The following is a 17,615-nucleotide window of genomic DNA, read 5'->3' as shown; positions in this document are numbered from 1 at the left end:
TAAAATTTATTAAGCGATCGCTGTGGTGTACTGGTTAGAAGTGCCACACTACCATTCCGCACGGTGAGGGTTCGAGCCCAGTTCCGGCCAACGTAAAAAAAGAAAAATAATGTTGTAATAGGGGTCGGCCCCCGGCAGAGTCGGCGTAAAACTGTAGGTCCCTCCCCTTCGTGCGACAACAACAAGTCGCATGCCACAATTGGCTTCTAAAAAATTCGAGTAAAAAGTTGAAAAGTTTGAACTCATGCCACTCTCACCTAACGTAGTGAAAAAATTTATCGTTTAAATATTGTATATACAAAATTTGAGATTTTTAATGGAATTATGCCAGTGCGGGAAATTTCATCGAAAATGGAGAATTTCGCGGTGGCCAACGGGAAGATAGGCAAAATGAGTTGGCTAAGCGCCAAATCTATTATTATTGTTATTAATCATCGATACAATTTTAAATTACATGAACCCAGTTACACCACTTTTTTGTATCCGACGCTTCCAGAAATCACATAATACATAAAATAAATAAGAGCTGTTTTGATTAATATTACTTAAACTGGAAACTGTCGAAAATAAGCGCGTTTGTGTATGGAAATTTTATAACCCATTTAGTTCCCAAATTGTCTGTTTGCAACAGATAACAATAAAAATGCACATCAAATTGCTAAGAATGATGAAGGAAATCTATTCAGATATGCCTGCTTAACTGGCCGTGTGTGCACAAAACAAGCAAAAGTTAATTAAGGAGCTATTCAAGTGTTATATAACTACCAGCGGGAAGCGGGGGTTATTTGGTTTGCTTATTTTTGATGACAAGGGGCAATATTTCTTTAAATTTAATTACACACGCAGAAAAATTTTCCTGCAATCTCGATCACAATTGAAAACTGCACTTCCCTCTCGTTTCGAATTTTTGAAAGCGTTTTTTAAGCTATTTTCGTGGTTTAACACTTCTTGGGGGCACTTGGTGTTGTAAAAAAATATGCGCAATTCAATCCCTAACTATATTTTTCTGTAAATAACGTCCGTTTGCTTTAAATTTGTAAAATTACTATTATTTTTTTACTTTGTTTACATCTGTCATTTGTTATAAATGAAGCAAAGTGTAATGGCCTTATTCATAAAAAATAAAGTAGGTTTAAAGAGCTTCATAAATTGACGTTTTCATACATTTTTTAATTTATAAACCTTTTATAAAGCTCCTTTATTTTTTATGAATAAGGCCATAAGAGTCCATCTATCCATCCATGTTTATCGATGTTTGTGGTGGATGTTCTCGACATCGATTTTTTTAAATGTGATATATCGACATCGAAAATATCGATGCTTTTTCCCTCGATATCGCAACCCTACTTACGGAAGGTTTTAAGACCAGGGCGAACTCTTGTTAGAACAACAATGACGAACTAGTGACTGATGCCCAGAACTTACTTAAATTATGGTATCAGCACTGAAAGCTGTGAGGAAGATGAACCCGAGCCCCCAGTCGATGATGACGGAGTTGACGAGCTACGAATAGCAACAACACGGATGAACAAGAACAAAGCTGCTGGTGCTGATAGTCTGCCAGCTTAGCTATTGAAATACGGTGCCGAGGAGCTGATAAGGTGCATGCATCAATTTCTATGCAGAATATATTCTGTGAAAGACTGAAGCCCACCGTCAATGAACTTATAAGTGTGGCTTTAGGCCTGGAAAATGTATCATATACCAGGTACTCACAATACACCAAGTCCTGGAAAAGACCCGCGAGAAAAGGATCGACATCATCTATTTGTGTATTTCAAAGCCGCTTTCGACAGCACGAAGAGAAGTTGTCTTTATGCCGCGATGTCTGAATTTGGCATCCCCGTGAAACTGATATGGCTGTATAAAATGACGCTGAGCAATACCACCAGCTTCGTCAGAATTGAGAACGACTTCTCAAGCAAACAGTCAACACATTGGCGCCATGGCACCCATGTCACTGTTGACAGTTATAATTTCGAGAAAGTGGAGAATCTCGTATATTTGGGAACTAGAATTAATACCGATAATAATGTCAGAATCACTCTTGCCAACAAGTGATACTTTGGACTGAGTAGGCAATTCAGAAGGAAAGTCCTCTCTCGACGTACGAACAACACTCTCTATAAGTCATTCATCATGCCTGTGCTGGCATATGACAACATCCGATGAGTCGGCACTTGCATTATTCGAGAAGAGCTTTACAACGACATAGACATAATGCAGCGAATTAAAATACAGCAGCTCTGCTGACTTGGTCATGTCGTTCGAATGGACACCGACACTCCAACTCTGAAAGTATTCAACTGGGAACCCGCTGGTGGTTGCGATGAAAAGACCAGGTGGAGAAGAACTTGATTTCACTTGGTATTTCCAATTGGCGTCAGTTGGCACAGAAGAGAAACGACTGGCGTGCTTTGCTGAACTCGGCCAAAATCAAAAAAAGATGAAGGAACAACCAACGATTTTCTATGACAAGTTTTTCTTTGTTAGAAATATCATCTGAGAAACGCCATTCTGAAGGATGGGGGACCGGACGCCGAACCTAATTCCTACCAAGTCATAGTATGCCATTGTAGCGACCATTATTTATTTAATCAAAAATAAATTCTTTATTTTTCTGCGAACGAAACCAATAAAGTATAGTACAGATTTTTCCAAAATACACATTTGCATATCACATATGTAAATTTTATATAGAAACTTGACATACGGAGTTTTTTTTGGTATGAGGAATCCATTTCTGCACTTATTTTTATAACGAATCGAGATAGATATAGACAAATGTATACATAAATGATCAGGATGAAAAAAGAAATCGATTAAGCCATGTCTGTCTGTCCGTCCGTCTGTCCGTCCGTCCGTGTACACGATAACTCGAGCAAAAATTGAGATATCTCAACGAAATGTGGTATGTAGGTTTCCCTTAATCCAAGGTAGGTTGTTATTGAAAATGGGCGAAATCGGACTTTAACCACGCCCACTTCCCATATAACGGTAATTTCCTGAAATACGAAAACTCCGATATTTTAGTAACTACTGGAGATTATTCACTCAAAATTCATATTTACAATAATTTTTAGACGAAAAATAAGAATATTATAATTTTTTGGAAAATGGGCGTAGCCACGCCCACTTATGGTTACATGTGTATATCTTGGTAACCGCTGCACCAATTTCTTCCAAACTTGGCACAGTTGTTGGCCTTGGTACAGCATAAAAAATCGCCGAAACTTTTTAAAATCGGACAATAACCACGCCCACATCCCATATAACGGTAATTTAGAGAAATACAAAATCTTCGATAAATCAGTAAATATTGAAGCTAATTTATTCAAAATTGATGCTTGCAACAATTCCTTACCAAGAAATACGTTTATGGTAAAATTTTGGAAAATGGGCGTGGCACCGCCCACTTATGATCACATATACGTATATCGGTAACCGCTCTACCAATTTGTACCAAACTCGGTGCGGTTATTGTGCTTGCCACATATAAGCAAAACGTTGAAAATTATTGAAATCGGACTAAAATACCGGCCGCTTCTCATATAACGGTAAATTTCAGAAATGCTTGAAACTTCAATATTTCGAAATTGAAGGACGCTAATTTACTCAAAATTGATACACCCCGGCTTACCATCTAGCGGAAGGTTTCGGAAAGGTGAAAAAACATATATTTAATACTTGCGCCGGGTATTTAATGTTCGGCTCCGCCCGAACTTAGACTTTCTTACTTGTTTTCTTTCAACTACTCCAGAGCGCGCAGCTCTGAATTTTTCCAAAACTATTTTCGCGATTTGGCGAATTCGAAAATAAATATAGACCAATAAATTATTCGGAAAGTTTGCTTAGAATTACACGTAGAATCTTCCTATGGAATACGCGCATATAAAAAAAAATGACCCGCCCTAATATACAAACATAAGTATAAATCAAGACGTAAGAAAATCAATAATAACGAAAACCCTTTAATTTCCGTTGTCTCTATGAAATGCATCATTTATAATTCGCCTATGTAATCATTGCCTTCAATTTTCAGATGGACGTATAGCTTCTATTCTACCTCTCGCAGCGCTTCTTACCGGCACTTTGTTCACCGTAGGCATTGCGGTACTCTTCGTGGTGGTTATTGCCGTGCGCAAGCGACGCTGTCAGGGTGGGCGAAATCTTTGCGACGATAAGGATAAGCATTTAGGTAAATTACTCTGGCATGCATACACACATTTTTGCGATAATAAATTTGTATATACATATATAAAGGACATAATAAAAACTTTACGCATCGAAATCGACTGCTAAAACACCTTTCGTTGCGATAACTAACATTATTATTTTTTTGTTAAATAAGTTTCTCTAAAAACAATGCCTTTGTGTTTATTTAACATTTGTTGACCCACTTGGTGTATTCTCTTTCGCCTTCTACCAAACCGTTTAGGTATGGATGTTACAGTGACTGCACCACTGGAGACCGGCGCCGGTCATCAACGTTTAGTTGTTGCTTACACACTTAAGCAGGGCATCGAAAAGCAACCGGATATTTTGAATGCGCAAAAGAGTACAACCGGAATTGAGACATCATCACCGCTAGGCAATAGGCCGGGTGGTTTGTACCTGGCAGGAAGTGGTCCTGCGGGTAGTAATTGTGGCGTTGCTGGCAATAAATCAAATTTTACCACTGTGGCGAGCACAAATGCAACGGCGGACTATGTAAGTGCAGTATGTATAAACTGATGTATTTTTATTCTTATAAATTGGAAAATAAACATTTTGAATTTTCTTGCTATCAACACTCAGAACTATAGAAATTGGAAAGTAGAGAGACTCAGCTTTTTATTTTGAAATTGGTTAACAATCATGCCGCCGAGACTTGGAAGTTTTCCATACAAGTGAATCGCTCTAAAATTGTTAAAAATTCAAATTTTTTGATAGAGTAAAAATGCTTCGCTTTATAAATCTTCCAGCTATTTTTGTAAAAATTTAACTCTAAAATATTACTTACTAATTTTTATTCGAAACGTGCGTGAACACATAAAATAACTAATTTTTGTGAATAAGAGATGAGATTTATCGATTATGAAAAGTATTTAGTAAAATTTTAAAGTTAAAAATGAAATATAGTTTAACTGCTTGACGCTGTGTTAGGGTAATATTTTTTCCATTAAAAAGTTTTTATTTTCAATGATTTTATAGCAACTCTACTAATACATGTATTTTCCTCATAAAATAAATATATGAAAAGCTTCATAGCACAGTGCACAGGGGAAAATTATAGATTGTATGATTATAAAGGTGGATCATAATTAAAACCCTGCCTTTTAATTCGGTGCAAAACAATCTTTTTTAAAAGTATTTAAAAAAATATATTCCATTCGATTAAAAATTTTACACATCCAGCCTTTTTTGAAGAAAATCAACAGTTAATTTCCCTTTATGCGGCGGTTAAATGTCAACCGATTTCAAAATAAAAAAAAAATATTTTGGGATGATTTTTAATATTTTTTTTCCAGGCTGTACTAGGCAGATACAAAAGCCAATGCCATAACTTAATCATTTGCAACTTGCACTTTTTGTATTGAAATTTGGCAGGCTGCTTATCTGACATTTTTCTAAAAATTCGAAGCAAAAATATTTCGGTGAGATTTTTTTTTTTTATTATGCAATTTTTTTAGTTTTGGGATAACCTTTAAGTTGTTTTCAACTAACTTTTATAATATAACATTCATTAGCAGAAACAGAAGAATCAATTTTTTTCAAAATTGTTACTTTCTCTGCACTCTTCACTAAAAAAAATTTAAATTAACAAATAAAATTTAAAAATCGATTTCAAACAAGTCTATTCTAAACAATCAAATCGGTCAATATCTGTGGCCTATAGCCAATACCTGAAAAAATTTAGAAATAAAAGGTCGGGAGTGGACTAATTGCTCAACATTTATATTTAACAAAAATAGGCCAAATTGCACAAGATATTCCTTTATTTATTATTAGTAGATACATAGTGATTTTTACTCAAGTTTACACTAATATATTTCAGGATACCGCCGCAATCAGTTACAACGATCCGGGCAGCACAAACGATCCTCTCAACAGTCCACCTTCACAATCAAGCACCTTAAAATTGGGCTCGGAAGTGCGTAAGAACTATCAAAGTCCACAGCAACCACTACTCTATGACGCTTTGCCGCTGAGCCGTCACGACATCTCGCGATACGATCCGCTTGGCCTCAACTACGGCGGCAGCAATAGTACACTAAATTCAGCAGGTAGTGCCGGTACCGCATCCAATAATATAAATAATACACCAACGGCTGGAACGACGTCCCATTCTTTAATGCAGAATAATCTGAGTAATGGACATTACGTCAATCATCATACACTGCCGCATCCATCTGTCACAGCAGCAAATTCCAGTCTACATCACTTGCAACAACAACAACAGCAGCAGCAGCAGCAACAACATCAATCAACATTGCCAGCTGATGAGCAACTATCCATTGCCGACTATCTGGCAGCAAGCAGTCTAATCGATTATAATTTAAGCAAAGCGGCTGCGGGCTTGCCACCCAGTATGACAGGTGGCGGAGGTGGCAGTGCTCACATGACATTGCCCAAAGGTTTGGGCATAGGCTCAATACTGGGTATGGGCGGTAGCAATGGCACGCTATTAACGCAAAGTTCGCACACAGCGAACACACATACACCAACAGCAACGATCACACAAAAAGCGAACGCAAATCGGAATCATATTATTACGGACACATTACCGGGTCCGGAGAGTTGTGTTTAAAATGTGTAGAGTTAAAGAGAAAAAAAAAACATGGAAGGAAACTTACTGAAAATACTAATAAGTAACTAATACATACCTACATATTTGGCGAAGAAAATAAATGAAAAGTTAGAGCGATAACTATCAATATTTTCGCTGAGTAAAAACAAAGACTGGTGCAAAACAAATACATACATACTACTTATGTAGTTGAAAATTCTTGAAAAGCAGCGTACATATACTGTATTGTACAAATGCACAACCGCACACAATCCAGTGCAATTGTTTTGTAAGTCTAAATAAACTATAGAAATAAAGTAGAGTGTAAAATTTAGGAGAATGCGAAATGATGGTAACAAATAAAAAAAACACTTAACAAAACAACTAATTTGAGAGGGTGGATGAGTGTGAATATTATTTTCAAAAACTATTTTTTTTTTTTCAAAAAGTTTGTATTTGAAAAATTAAAAAAAAATTAAATATTTGTTTTCATGTGTGTATGTGTGATTTTTTCAAATTTTTCCCACGCGCCATTCTCCAGATATTTGGAAAACTGTTATGTAAATCAATTTGTTTTTTGTTTTTGTACTCGAAAGTTTTTAGAAATGTATTAATCAAGCTCAAATTTCATATTTATTTATTATTTATTTTTCAAATCAAACACATGAAGTGCTAAGCCCGTACATTTGGTATGGAACGCCCCACATATGTATGTATGTGCTTACTCCTATGAGTTTAAAAGATTTCCCCTCTTCAATACGTTTCTGGAAAGGAAATAGTCAGTATCGATGCTCTTCTCGCAGTTCATACCAAACCGATGAAGGATTAACCAATCCAAAACTGCACCAATAAGACAAAATCAGTTCCTTAGAGGTATGTTCTTCCTTTCACACAAAACTTTCAATAAGACCCTATATATGACTTTTGAGAATCTGATGCCGATGTAGCTGTAGCATACGACCAGGTCGTCTTTTGTGTGGTTTGTAGTTACCAGGCATGCGTTAGATTGGGTTAAATAAGGTTACTTTAGAGTTCAGTCTGCCATTACACTTCCTTAAAGCATCTATGTAGATTTTCTAGCGAATCTTATCGGACCCTCTAATGGAATATTCCCTAAATTATTGAAGCTCTTCGGTAAGCGGGTCACCCGCAAAGTAGGTATTGGAAGGATTCTATCTTTTTTCTTTATCTCTACAGCTTCGTTAGAAATCCTAGCCTGGCAGTTATCTTCTAAACTTGTGAGCATAGGAATTGCTATGGAGGTTTTACGATTTTGATGCATCCATTCATCCTGCAATTTTCTGCGCAAGAGTTGATGTAAGCTTAACTTAAATGAGAGGCCGCCAATACTAGCAAGTCACTAATCGAATGTCGTTAAACATGTTATCAACCGATGAGTTGGAAACGTAAAAGTACCGTAAAAAATGTTGCAATGACTTCAAGTTTCTCTTTCAGTCGGACTAAATGCTAATATTGGTGTGTATGTAGATAACTCATACGCCATGACAAGTGAGCAATTTATGCTGGAAGGTACATATACATGAGTATCATACATGAGTATCGTACCTGTGATAGAAACGAGTTAGCTCTGAATGTAACCAAAAAATGGTGACCCAAAGTAGGACTGACTGTAATTGAATCCAGAAAAACCTCCAAGGAAATATAAACTTGATTTTTCTTTTGTATACAAAATGATAGTAAAATTTCATGATTTTCGATTCGTACGAAAACGAGAATATGCCCGATTTTGTAACAAAAAGTGCTTAAACTTCTGGAAATAATACTATACCAAAAATTACGCTTGAAAACATATGTACGTGTAGGAAGCTGCGAAGAAGCTGTAAGACCACGCATGACGTTCAATTAGTTAGCAGGAAAGAGTTGGGTATGTTCCGGAGAAATACTAATATGACCCATGTTAGCTTATGGAGAATTTCACTACTTCGGAAAATCAAATCGCTCACGAAGTTAAAAAAAAAAAAACTGGCATCCATATATGCATACCTGGAGCCATGGGAACGTGCCCAACCGCATTCATGGAAGTTCTTTAAGATCTGAACCCGCTTTATACTCATATACAAACTCAGAAATTGCATTGCCCAGAGATGCCATATAAGCAACGTTCAGCTTTAGAAAGATATTTAAAACTTATCCAAGTAATAAGAAAAGCTAAATAAAAATATGATATCCTAGTACACTGATGGCTCGCTGACCGAAGAGGGTACTGGTATATGTGTATGTAGTTGGACCGAGTTTGAGATACTCGGAGCTTGTGGGAAAATAAATGTCAAATTTCCTGGCTGTACCTGAACCGTTATTTAGAATTTCAAAAGTGAGAAATCATACTAAAGAAACTGGCCTGTATATTTGCAACAAGGCCATATTTTTTGAAGTAGGAACTTTTTTAGAGGTACAGGGGGATTTGAAACATGATGAAATAAAAAAGGGAACTCTTCTACACTCAGATACAGCTAGACGGATTTAGATGAACAACTTGGAGTATTCATTTGTGTTTTTGAATAGGGTCTGTTAAAAATGTTTGATTCAAGTTTAGCATTTTAACTCTTATATAAGGGGATAATTTGCCTTCATTCATTCGCAGAGTCAGACATTTTCGTGTAAATGCTTTTTATTTAACCATTTATTTGGATTTGATGAAAAAAAAATTAGCACAAAATTGTACGTAAAATTTCAAAAAATTAATATTTCTGCATTGTACTCGGCGAATTTTAATTTTTAGGCCTTAGACTTAAATGAAAAAATTTAAGCTTTCTTTTTGCTTTATTAAAAAGCCACTCCGCCCGTTTTAGTTATTATATAAGTAGATACACAAATTACCATCTTCAGCATTCTTTACAAATAATCGAATAAAACTATCGACATTATTTAGTAACTAAGCATAGTTTAAGCGAAATGGGGAAGAAACCTATACATACATATATGTAAATACATGTACGTAATTTATAAGTTATAACCTAATAAAGGCGCTCAGACTCCTAATAAATGTAACTAAATTAAAAGCAAAAAACACAATAAGATAATAATTTACAGAGCATAGTGTATAGAAAATTAGGAAAATGTTGGCTGCTACTTAACAAAGTAATGAATTATTTGATTTAGTTTCAAATCACCAATTGCATACATATGTATGCAAGAAAGTATTCCAATGAAAAACAAAATTCAATGATTAGCAAAAGTATAAGTTGTCTATTTGTGTGCATTTAATGATTATTGTATTGTTAGGAGATAATAAAATTATGAATAATTAATTTAGTCATGGTAAATATAAATTCTTTATGAATTTATTGCATACATTTAGATAAATATACTTAGACTGGAATTTAGCAAAATGGGAAACCTAGATGTTCCAAGCGGCATAAAGAGAAAAGCATTTGATATTCTAATAGTGATTTGCGTAGGTTTTGTTTTGCTACTTGATCTGCCCTATGTATGTACTACATATATATTTTCAATGTAAACACCATGACTCAGATAAACTAGGTGCATAAGAATATTTGCGGCACCATTCAATTTCTATTAGAACAATCCAAAACATATCAACTGAACTTATACCGATACTTACCAAGTTTAAGTATACACTTTTCTCACATGCTTAGTGAAAAGTTTTTTTTTTGAATTTATGTCATATATAGATTATCCTTTTCTCCACACAAACAAATTACAACATATGTATGTATGTACCTATATATGTATTAACAGTATGAGAAGAAAACAAGAAAACGCTCGAATATGCAGCTCACAAATTTTGGACAATACTCACCCCATTTCAATTGACCTGGAAATACAAGAAAATTTACAAACATAGTAGTTTAATATTTTTTTCGTTTTGTTGCAATGCATACCGCCAACTTTTATCGACACAACATATTAATACGTAGAAGCATACTACCTGACAGTGTACCAAATCCCTATTTTTTGCTATTTGCATATGCAATAAAAATTACACAAACACAACGATGGGATTCTTTATAAATCTGCTGGCATATCTACCCAGTGGGAAAATCTAATGTATAGTAATCGAAAAAACTATCAGTAAAACAACCCTTTTCACATTTTAAAATGCAGTTTTTTCCCAGGGCGATGTGCTAAGAAAAGTGGGACATTCAATTTTGCATTACCCAGTATCGAGAAATGTATGTGTTTTAATATTAAATTTTTCAAACTTTTTGAATACATTCGAATGCTGATTACATAGTTAGCAGTAATATACTCTAGAACTCTTAAAAAATGCATTATATTATTTATCACGCATATAATGCATTAGTACTTTTCCGACTGGGTATGTATGTATATACAAACATAATATCTTTTACATACATACATACTTACTTACGGATTTACGAAATTGCATAGCGAAATGCGTCAAATCGCTCAGTTTCTCCATTTGCTTTAAGTATGTACATATATACTTAGTTATGTATGTACATAAACACCCTGCAGCAAATCGAGCTGGTTCAGACTCCTCTACCTATTTGTTCATTTATCCCAAAGCAATGCTCTCAACAGTCCTCTTTAAAATGACGTTAATCAACGAAGTAACGATTGACTCCTGCAATTTTTAACCAACTTAAACTTCTAACTTGGCTCAGAACCCGCTGACAATGCAATATAAATTAATCTGCTAGGTGGTGCACGTGTCGAGATAGATATTTGTTTTTAATATTTTATTCATCAATTTTCAAGCGGCACCCAATCATTTCCATAAATTTATTTAATTTGAAAATTCCCGACGACTTCCATCGAGATTTAAACTTGCGACCAATCGGAGCTCTTTTCGCGAGCCTACTGTCGTATCGCGTCGCTTTAGCGCTCGCATTGCATTAAGAGCTGATTATGAAAGCAAGTATAGCAAAACTCGGGATTTAGCTGACTTGCCTTGCAAGACTATCTCTAAATTTTGCTGCTAGAAAGTTGTATTTGCTCCAAGTAGTGTGTGTTGTTCCTTTTCTTTAGAACCGGTATCAAAGTAAGTAATCTAAGACACGGGTGCTCAACAAATTTAGCTTAACCATTCAGCGAAAAAATACTTCGACATTCGGACTCATTTTAGAGTCAGAAAAGTCTCCGAATTCTGAGTTGTCACCCTCATTATGAGCTAAAAAAAAGAGTAAGAAAAGAGCATATTTCCCTTCTTATAAGGGTACGATAATACAAGCCCAAGTTACGAGTCATATAATATTCTGAAATATGAGGCTTTTCCGAGTCTTAAAAACAAATATTTATTCTTTATAATTCTGATTATTAATAAAATTTTTACTCTACGTGGCTCATAACTTTTGAGCATCCAGAAAATTGTCCAAAGGGTACCAGAAAAGCAACGATAAAAGCCTACAGCTGAGCAAATGCCAGCCAACATAGGGCAGCAGGCAATGAGTATTGTAACTGTGCCAAGATGAGCCACAGTGATGATGTCGTGAGCCAACTGAACTACTGAACGCGCACCTCTGGGCTAAGGTTATGCTCGGGTAGTATTTTCAAAATAAAAGAGGCACTTCTAGGCCTCTCTTTGACCGGTTCCGAAATAGTCCTAGCCTTGGACAGCAGCAGAACGGTTACTTTGCACCTTAATCGTAAACTCGCGATTTGCTTGCACGAAAAGGTATTTAACTAGAACCAGCAGCCGGCAATAAAAACCAGTTCGGCGAATATATGCACCAGATCTTGTTCAATTTCTTGCAGGGCATACAAATGCTCGCTATGGCGTTTATCTGTGTATGTGTGTAAGAGCAATGCGTCAGTGAAATTTTATGCTAACAATAAAAAACTTTAAAAACACATTATTATCATTTCGAAAAGTTATATTGGACACGTCCAATATTTTTATTCCTCTTCTTTTTTCGTAATTCGCGACTTAGCTTAGCATTTTACAGTATGGGGCGGCTCTTAAATATATGTGTATAATACCTTTATGTGAATAATGAAAGTTTTTACGTGCAATTATTTTGATATTTTCAAAATAGAGTTTAAGTATAATATTTGATCTTTTGTGAAATAAGCGCATAAATATTCAATAGTAACATTTAAAAATTGTAGGATATTTTTCGAAAACTTTGCACTTCATGAATGGAAATTTTAGACCGCAAAACTTTTGAAGCACGAGTGGTATTCAATGCATTATTTTCCCAATCGGATTTCGGCCGAGCACAATGCAATGCAAAACATCCGGAACGAGATGAAATGCAAAGCGAACATTGTAAGTATGTTCTTTCATCACAAAATTTTAAAACTGTCTGCACTCCAGAAGGAACATTCGACAGGCAATACCAGACCAGAGCAAAAACGCGCATATTCTGTTGCTAATTTTCGGTTCCACATTCGCAAATTAAGTTTGATATAAATACTATATTATTGAAAAATATCAACAAAAATTTTCATTTAGAGAATAAATTCACGAAGAAAGTCAAATCAGCTGCTCTACTACATAGAATATTAGTAATAGGTGCAATCCCGTATTCCTCGGACTAAAACTAGTAAAAGTGTCAAAAAATAAAAATTCGCTCAGAGCGAGAGAGTAACATTGAAAAGTACGCGATCGCTTTCTAGTAAAATATGGTAACTTCTGTCAACTTTAACATAACCTCCAAATTTTGGTTGCAAATTTTTGCTTACTTTGTATGTAAACACACTCAGCGCACACATGTAAATAATCAAAAATACTTTCACATTCATTAGAATCCACTTAAACAAGTAACTAAATACATTTCAACATGGATTAGCAGAGTGCACTTTTCTTTTGTTTACAATTTGGTTGCCAAACACACTACAGCTGATCGTTTGACACATTTACCAGAATTTACCAACAAAAAATTCTCGGACTAAAACTGGTAAATTCTGACAGGGAACCGTATTTACTCTCTTTTTATCCTCTCAGAGTGCGAGTACGGGATCGATTTCCAGTAAAATCTGAATGATTCTGACTAGGCCGGACTCGTACGGGATCGCAACTAATAATAGATTGGCGCTTACACATATGTTAGTGTTTAGCCGAGCTTCTCTTCCAATTTTTGGCATGCGCCTTGATGTTGTCACACAACAAAAGGGAGGGACCTACAGTTTTACGCCGACTCCGAACGGCGATTGTATTTTTATGAGAAGCTGTTTTTAATGGCACAAATACACTCGCAGCTTTGCCATTGCCTGTCGAGTGGGGACAACTAGTGAAGTTCTGCGAAACGTCTATCTTCTATTTATACTCTCAAGCGCCAAGTTTTAATACGTAAAATTTAAACTTCAGTATCCTTTTATAATTTTTAATAGTAAAATTACGATCCCATGATCACTTAAAACAGGTTCACAGGCTTGTAATTTTTATGAGCTGGAAAAACGTCGAAATACATAGAGAATATTTGACGTCGCTTAAAAAATAAATCAACTACCGTCCCATATGCATAATAAGCTTTTTTAATATTTACTTTAAAAAGTTATTATTTTAAAACTACCACTTTTTTCGTTAAACAAATCAAATTTTTTTTCGTTGATGATACTCGTACATCCAATAAATTAGCAACGAAAAAAAAAAAACTTTTCAAAAGTAATGCAGCAATTACATGAGCAACAAAAACTTAGAACAAGAGCTATTGAGCGCAGCATAAAAGTTTTCCACTCTGCGTTAGAAAAACAGCAGAGGTACGTGAAATGGTTGTGAGGTGGCATTGAAGACTTATAACTGCTGGCAAATGACAATATGACGACAGTAAATGGAAAAGTTTCTAATATTTGCGTATAAAATGATTTATGAATACATACACACAAATGCGTGCATACATACATACATACATACTAGCGATGTGCGATAAATCGGTTAAACAATTTTTTAATTATTCGTGATCCTGATTAATGAATTAATTTGATTTATCAGATTCTGATTAATCAAATACTGAATAATTACTGTTTACTCAAAAAAATATATATATATTTGAAATCTGAATAACTTTGTTCATTTTGGGATCTGAACCATGATCAACTTCTTGGTTCAAGTACACACACATGTTATAAAAACTTAGTGTTCATAGCCAAAGCAATTTTAAATAATTTCTGAAATAACCTGTTAAAAGTACAAACTACCTGCTTAAGGCTATTTGCAAACCACTCTAATAAAAAAACAGGCTAAAATCAGCGCTGCCGAATTTAATACTTCATTCATGGGTACGCAAGTTTCCATTAACCTCCCCGAAAATATAACTGAAGCTGACACCGCTTTACACACATATGTATGTACATACATACTTAGTAAATTCATGTAAACTTTTTCCGAATGTTGGGCAAATCTCGCGAACAGCGTTGCCGTTTTACAATTTACGAGCGGAGTGAAATGAGCCAAAAAGTGGAGTGTTTTTGGGTTTCCCTTAGTGTCAGGGTAAAATGTAAATCTCATGTGTGTTATAAACATACACTTGCCTGCATACATATACACATGTATCTGCGTGCACATATTCTTTTTTAAATATTAACAAGCTAAACGTTTTTTGTTATTTAAAAACCAAAAATATATATATTTCAAGCTATAAAAAAAAAACTATATACATAAATCAAAGTTACAATCTTCATACAAAATTAAGGAAAATTACACAAGTTTTCATCAAAACTTTAAACTTTGTGTAGCCCATTCAATCTTAGTATAATAATGTGTCATACTTGTCAGTTTTTATTGTGGCGCATATGTATTTATTTCAATAGTGTTATCGAGCTTTGTACCACAATTTGTTTGTTAGAAAAAATGGAAAAACAACAATGCTTAAGCGGTAGAAGTTATAGCAGCTATTTCGGAGATCCCCACATCTCCTCATCAGACTTATTTTTTCCAGACTTTCAGCAGGGATCGAACCCGCGTCATATTATCATTAATGTCCAAATTTGAAGTGGCTAAGGATTTGCGTTGATTTCTAATGTTTCGTTGCAGATGGTTCTACGCATTTTTCTCCATATAAAATATGAGCGAATTTTTTTTACTTAGGAGAAGGTATAAGTTTGTTTGCAAGTAGGTTACGTACAAACATAAATTTTTAACTCCGATAACCTCAAAATCGGAGTGTCAGTGACGCAGTGTTCGGCTTAAAAAAGGAGTGAAACACTTCGATCGGAGTGAAAACGGCAACGCTGCTCACGAACACAACTACACGACTGCTATTGCCTTGGCACCAGTACACAAAGTTAGAGGGAGATTGGCGAGTGTTTTATAAAAAAGACATGAAAAATGGCTATTTGTTGCTGGTGATGCGCGATGCTTTCAACTTGTTCTTCGCACACATTTGTAATACTTGCAAATAAATTGCAGTTTACGTGTAGGAAGCCAGTCTGAATGCATAAAGCGGTTGGTAGAAGACCCCTTTCAGAATGCAAGTGCAATGATGTTGGCAGAGAATGCGCGTATTTTAATCAAAGTAACATCGATTACTTTTTAAATAGTAAAATATTTAAAAAGGCGATTACAAGTAAATTCGCAAACAGATTTAAAGTAGATTCAGTACGCATACAAACACATAGGTTATAAATACGTATTTAGACTATAAATTTTTTATATCGTCGATATTGTCGTCGAATTTGGAATTCCGGAACTATTTTAATTGCTCACTGACACAAAGACATATCTTATTTTTAAGAAAATAGTCAATAGTCATTAAAAAGAGACAATTCTACCATATCAACAGTTTATTGATCTTCCACAATTATGCAAACATAATGGACACATTGGACATACATATATTTAATCCTTTCATTTAGAGCTTATATACAATATATGTGTATGTGTTAAATAGATTATACAATAAATAAAACAAACTTTCCCTTACTGAAGTAGCCATATAAAATCACATAGACACAAAATAATGATTTCTTAAAGAGTAAGGGCATGAGTTTTATCATATAAAGAAATGGATTAATGATTTTTATATGCAAGCGATTTTGAAAGATTTTTGTTATTCTATCACAAAAGTCTTAGAAAAAAAGCTCTCTTCACTCACTACTCGTGGTGAAAGTCTTCTGTTTAGCTCGCGTCATTCCAACAACCGCAATAGCCGAGTGAATAAAGCACAGGCATGCCATTCGAGAGATCTGAGTTCGAGTCCTCGGACGGCGGATTTTCTTCTTTTTGTTATTTAGTTTCTTTTTAATACCACTTATTTTTTTGTTTTACTTATATAGTAAAAATATGTTTTTGTAATTTTTTTTTTAATTTTTAATAACAGTTACCTTTTTCGATTTAAATATTTTCTTTTTCTAATTGAATTTGGCATTTTTAAAGAGATTTTTTTTCATTTTATTGTTAAAAACATTTTTATTTATTTCTGCTTTATTCTCATTTTATTTTATTTTTTTTTAATTTTCATTTACTTATTAGTTTTTATTGTTTTATAAATTATCTTCAAACAGCTGAAACTAACATTAATGTCGAAATTGTTTTGAATACGAATACGGCCCATTTATATTAGCTTCAGTATTATCTTAGTGACCAAATTTTGGGGTACTGGAACAGACCAAGAAAGATTGTGCGCTCTTATAGGAAAGTAACACTCCGCTGTTACAGGTGCGCTGCTTATCTACGCACTGCACTGCCATTTAGGCATAGCAGGCCTTTAATTGCTTAAAATTCTCTTAAAAATACTTCTTCTCTCAGAGTGGAAATTTAAAATTTTTCCCACTATAAATCCTAAATACATACATATGTACGAATTTTCGAAAACTTCATTTGATGGGCACAGATTTGAGCATAAAAAAATAGTACATTCTTAAATATTGTGGGTAAATTAAATGTACGTATATGTATGTGTAAGAATCTATCGTTAAAATAAGGTGTAGCTTATGTAAAAAATGTAAATAAAACATATGT

General features: G+C 34.6%; 1 protein-coding gene across 1 annotated transcript in view; it reads left to right on the top strand.

The window, feature by feature from the left end:
- The window catches only part of LOC118738220, a 307,156-nt gene extending 299,982 nt beyond the window's left edge, over positions 1-7,174 (top strand). The window contains exons 6-8 of the mRNA XM_036469143.1: positions 4,043-4,198; positions 4,439-4,710; positions 6,038-7,174. Of these exons, the coding sequence (XP_036325036.1) occupies positions 4,043-4,198; positions 4,439-4,710; positions 6,038-6,790 (1,181 nt within the window). The 3' untranslated portion in view covers positions 6,791-7,174. The remainder of the gene's footprint in view (positions 1-4,042; positions 4,199-4,438; positions 4,711-6,037) is intronic.
- The last annotated feature ends 10,441 nt before the right edge of the window (positions 7,175-17,615 follow it).

The sequence above is a fragment of the Rhagoletis pomonella genome, unplaced genomic scaffold, assembly GCF_013731165.1.
Source record: "Rhagoletis pomonella isolate Grant_MI unplaced genomic scaffold, Rhpom_1.0 Rhpom_scaffold_00004, whole genome shotgun sequence".
NCBI lineage: Eukaryota > Metazoa > Arthropoda > Insecta > Diptera > Tephritidae > Rhagoletis > Rhagoletis pomonella.
The sequence above is the reverse complement of the archived record's forward strand: the minus strand, read 5'-3'. Positions and strand labels throughout refer to the sequence as shown.